The 3346-nt window shown below is 43.9% G+C and overlaps 1 protein-coding gene across 1 annotated transcript in view; it reads left to right on the forward strand.

Moving 5' to 3' along the window:
- The window catches only part of LOC109529768 (TRAF2 and NCK-interacting protein kinase-like), a 22551-nt gene extending 19543 nt beyond the window's left edge, over window positions 1-3008 (forward strand). The window contains exons 30-31 of the mRNA XM_019893203.1: window positions 170-309; window positions 872-3008. Coding sequence (XP_019748762.1) covers window positions 170-309; window positions 872-955 — 224 coding nt within the window. The 3' untranslated portion in view covers window positions 956-3008. The remainder of the gene's footprint in view (window positions 1-169; window positions 310-871) is intronic.
- The last annotated feature ends 338 nt before the right edge of the window (window positions 3009-3346 follow it).

Consider the following 3346-nt stretch of genomic DNA (forward strand, 5'->3'; position numbering starts at 1 on the left):
ACTGTTTCACTGCAACGCGCTAAATGCGGTTAGCTTAGAGGCTCCATAGTAGTACCAGTAAATCAAGGTACCACTGTTTTTGATTACAAGACACTTTGTGTGTGTGTGTGTGTGTGTGTGTGTGTGTGTGTGTGTGTGTGTGTGTGTGTGTGTGTGTGTGTGTGTACAGCCTACATCCACTCCAACCAGATCATGGGCTGGGGGGAGAAGGCCATCGAAATCCGCTCGGTGGAGACGGGACACCTGGACGGGGTCTTCATGCACAAGCGAGCGCAGCGCTTGAAGTTTTTGTCCGAGAGAAACGACAAGGTGAGCGCCTCAACTTGAAATGTTCTTCCCAAGTTTGGAAGTTGGAAAGGTGGGCGACAGAAAGAATGGAATTTAGGGTCGGGAATTGCATTTTGAATTCTGAAGCCGCGGTAAAATGCGGTGGGATTCTTTTATTTGGTGAAATGTAAAAGGTGAGACTTTTGACGTGGATCGTTTGAATCAGTACAGAAATACAGGAAGTCCAAAACATCTAAAAAGAGTACAGTGCGCACGTCTGGATGTACAATAGTGAGTTGAGGAGTTTCATTTTGACAAAAAATAGTGCTTTAGCACCATCTTGGTGTAAGAGGCTTCTTGATTTCGAGACGTTTTGCTTTACTGGCTCCTTTGTGTCAAAGAACAATGTTGGAAGTGAGTTGAGGAGTTTCATTTCAACATAAATTGCGCTTTGCTGCCGTGTAGAACTACATTGGGGTGGAGGGTAGTATAAGACGGATATATAAACCCCTCAGTAAGCTGCAGCAATATGAGTTGTTTTTGTTGAGGATAAAGAATATATGCCTGTAAAAAAAATTGAGGACCACCTCTTCATCCTGTACAGGTGTTCTTTGCGTCGGTGCGTTCGGGAGGCAGCAGCCAAGTGTTCTTCATGACCCTCAACAGAAGCTCCATGATGAACTGGTAACCCCAACTCCACGAGCAACCTGGCGCCGTGCTCCCGGGGGAGGGGGGGTGGTTAAGGATAGACCTTTCAGGGTCCGGCAGAGCTCTGCGATGCCTTTGTGGCGCTCGCTCCTTGAGAGGTGGCCCGACGTGAGGCCAAGTAGCCCCTTCGCTCTCCCCGTGCGGCCGAGCGGGCATCTGCGGACGGTTTGTAGCACATCACTTCTTTTTGCGGGACCACTTCCTCCTTTGGATCTGCTTCAATCCAGCGACGTCTTTTCACGCCCGCCCACTCGTATTGCGCCAGGAACCAAAATGAAACACTTTTTACTCCCAAATGGACACTTGGTCTGCCTGTTTTCAAAATAAGTCTTTGTCCAATAGTGGCTCATAAATGTGAGCCCTGTGGAAACTTTGTAGTTAAAAAAAAAAAATTAAAAATAACATTTTGCTGAAGGAAAATGAGGAAAAAGATTTTGATTTTGGAAGAAATAATGTGATCATTCCTTTTTAGGGGGGAGTTCAGCTCCACTTTGGCAGAACTGATTAGTACAAAGGCAATTTAATAGAAAGATTTTGTTGTCATAAGCAAAATACACCTCCATTCATAAATTCCTGCAAATTTGCAACCTTAGTCACGAGTTAACATGCGGCGTTGACTTTTGTTTTTGCTGTACAATCCACATTGAGTTGTTTTTTTTTTTTGTTTTTTTTTTTTAGAAAAAAATCTAGACTCAAATTGATTTTTATTGTCAATAGGCTCATTGAAAACATTTTTGTTATTTTTGTAACAAAGAAATATACAGATACCCCCCCATCGCCCCCCCCCCAAAAAAAAATCTACTTCAGTACAAAAACAAAGTACTTGGTCTTGGTTATATCCGACCACTGCTCGCAGTTTGACTCAAAAGTGCCACTCAAAAATCTTTTCTTTCTCCTCATTGTTAGCACACACCACCAAAACGCCAGTGAGCAACTTTTGAAGTTTGCTCAGTGCCGGCTACCGATGTCTAAACCTTTCAATTGTTATCATATTAATTTAAAATAAAAAAATTAAAGGAAGGGACCCTGCTAACGGCGTTCCCACTCCTCCCTGCCCTCTATCATATCGTGTAAATACTCCCGCTGTTTAGGACGCAGCACGCTAGCTACCCAGCACACCTGCACACATCTGAGTTTTATTGCACAACATTGTTTATCTCAACTGGCTGTGTCGGGAAATCCTCCCTAGCCACTGTTCCTCCATTTTTTTTGTCTTCGGTCTGTTGCCGAAAGGGTTAAAAAGCACGGGAACATAGATGCTATTCGGCGTTAGCGATAAGCTAGCGAACGGAAAGGGGAGGCCATGTGTAACACAAATGGTGTAATTTTCTGTTTTATTTCTTTAGGATTGTTTTGGGTGTCTTTAGCAGACTCTACAATCTCATTTTATTGCCATTAAAAAAAGAATATATCTTATTCAGTGATTCAAGAGAGAATGATTCCCAACACAGCTACTTGCTTTAGTTGTCTATTTTGCATTCAAACCCACTTTTGTGCTTGGACGCCACAATACTGTGACGTCATCGATTCTTAATGCAAAGAAAAAGTAGACTAGCGGGTACTCGATGTTCACATCCAAGAATTGAAACTCGTCGTTTGCCGTTTCGGCAACAGCGGCGTGAAAAGTACGCAAGATGAAGGCGACTCTTTCAAAACCTTTGCCTGCCACTGCTCGGCAACGTGCTACAATAATTGATTACCGGATCATTTTACTGGACCTCTGCTGCAAAATAAGAGACACGGTGCACCGAGCTGTGAGTGTAGTAGTGCTGCCGATGTCTGCGTCCTTGAACGCACCGCTGCTCCGACATCACTCAGGAAACTCCACTTGTATTCTTGACCACTGAGCAAAACGGATGGAAAGCCCAGCCGAGCATCTCTTCCATATCCTTCATTTCCATCTTAAGGTCCTTCTACTTATATGCTCTTCGTCCGATTGTTCAAGCCGTAACAAACTTAAGACATGCGGCCGTGACGCACCACTCACTTTTTGCCGACAACTAGCGACCGTTAGCTCCGCCCCCTCAAAAAAACAGTTACCCAAAGCAAAACTGGAAGATCGCTTTTAACGCCACTGATTGATGACGCCGGTGGAAAACGTAGCATTTTGACCCCACGTATTGCACATGCCAGAATCTACCGCGGCCTCCCAGTGTGCAGAAATGTCATACAAGAAAATGTTTTACTCGTCCACGAAAATTGTCTTACGAGTGACCTTGGGTGTCACGGATATGATGTAAATGCTCAAGCGGCTTTCCATAAAAATGTACCTGTGAACATTGCAACAATGAAATAAGTCATGCACATCACATGGTTTATTCATTGGTGTTCCACTGAATTTGTGATTTATTTCTCAATTTTTTTTTGGGGG

Source organism: Hippocampus comes, unplaced genomic scaffold (genome assembly GCF_001891065.2).
Source record: "Hippocampus comes isolate QL1 unplaced genomic scaffold, H_comes_QL1_v1.1 scaffold353, whole genome shotgun sequence".
NCBI lineage: Eukaryota > Metazoa > Chordata > Actinopteri > Syngnathiformes > Syngnathidae > Hippocampus > Hippocampus comes.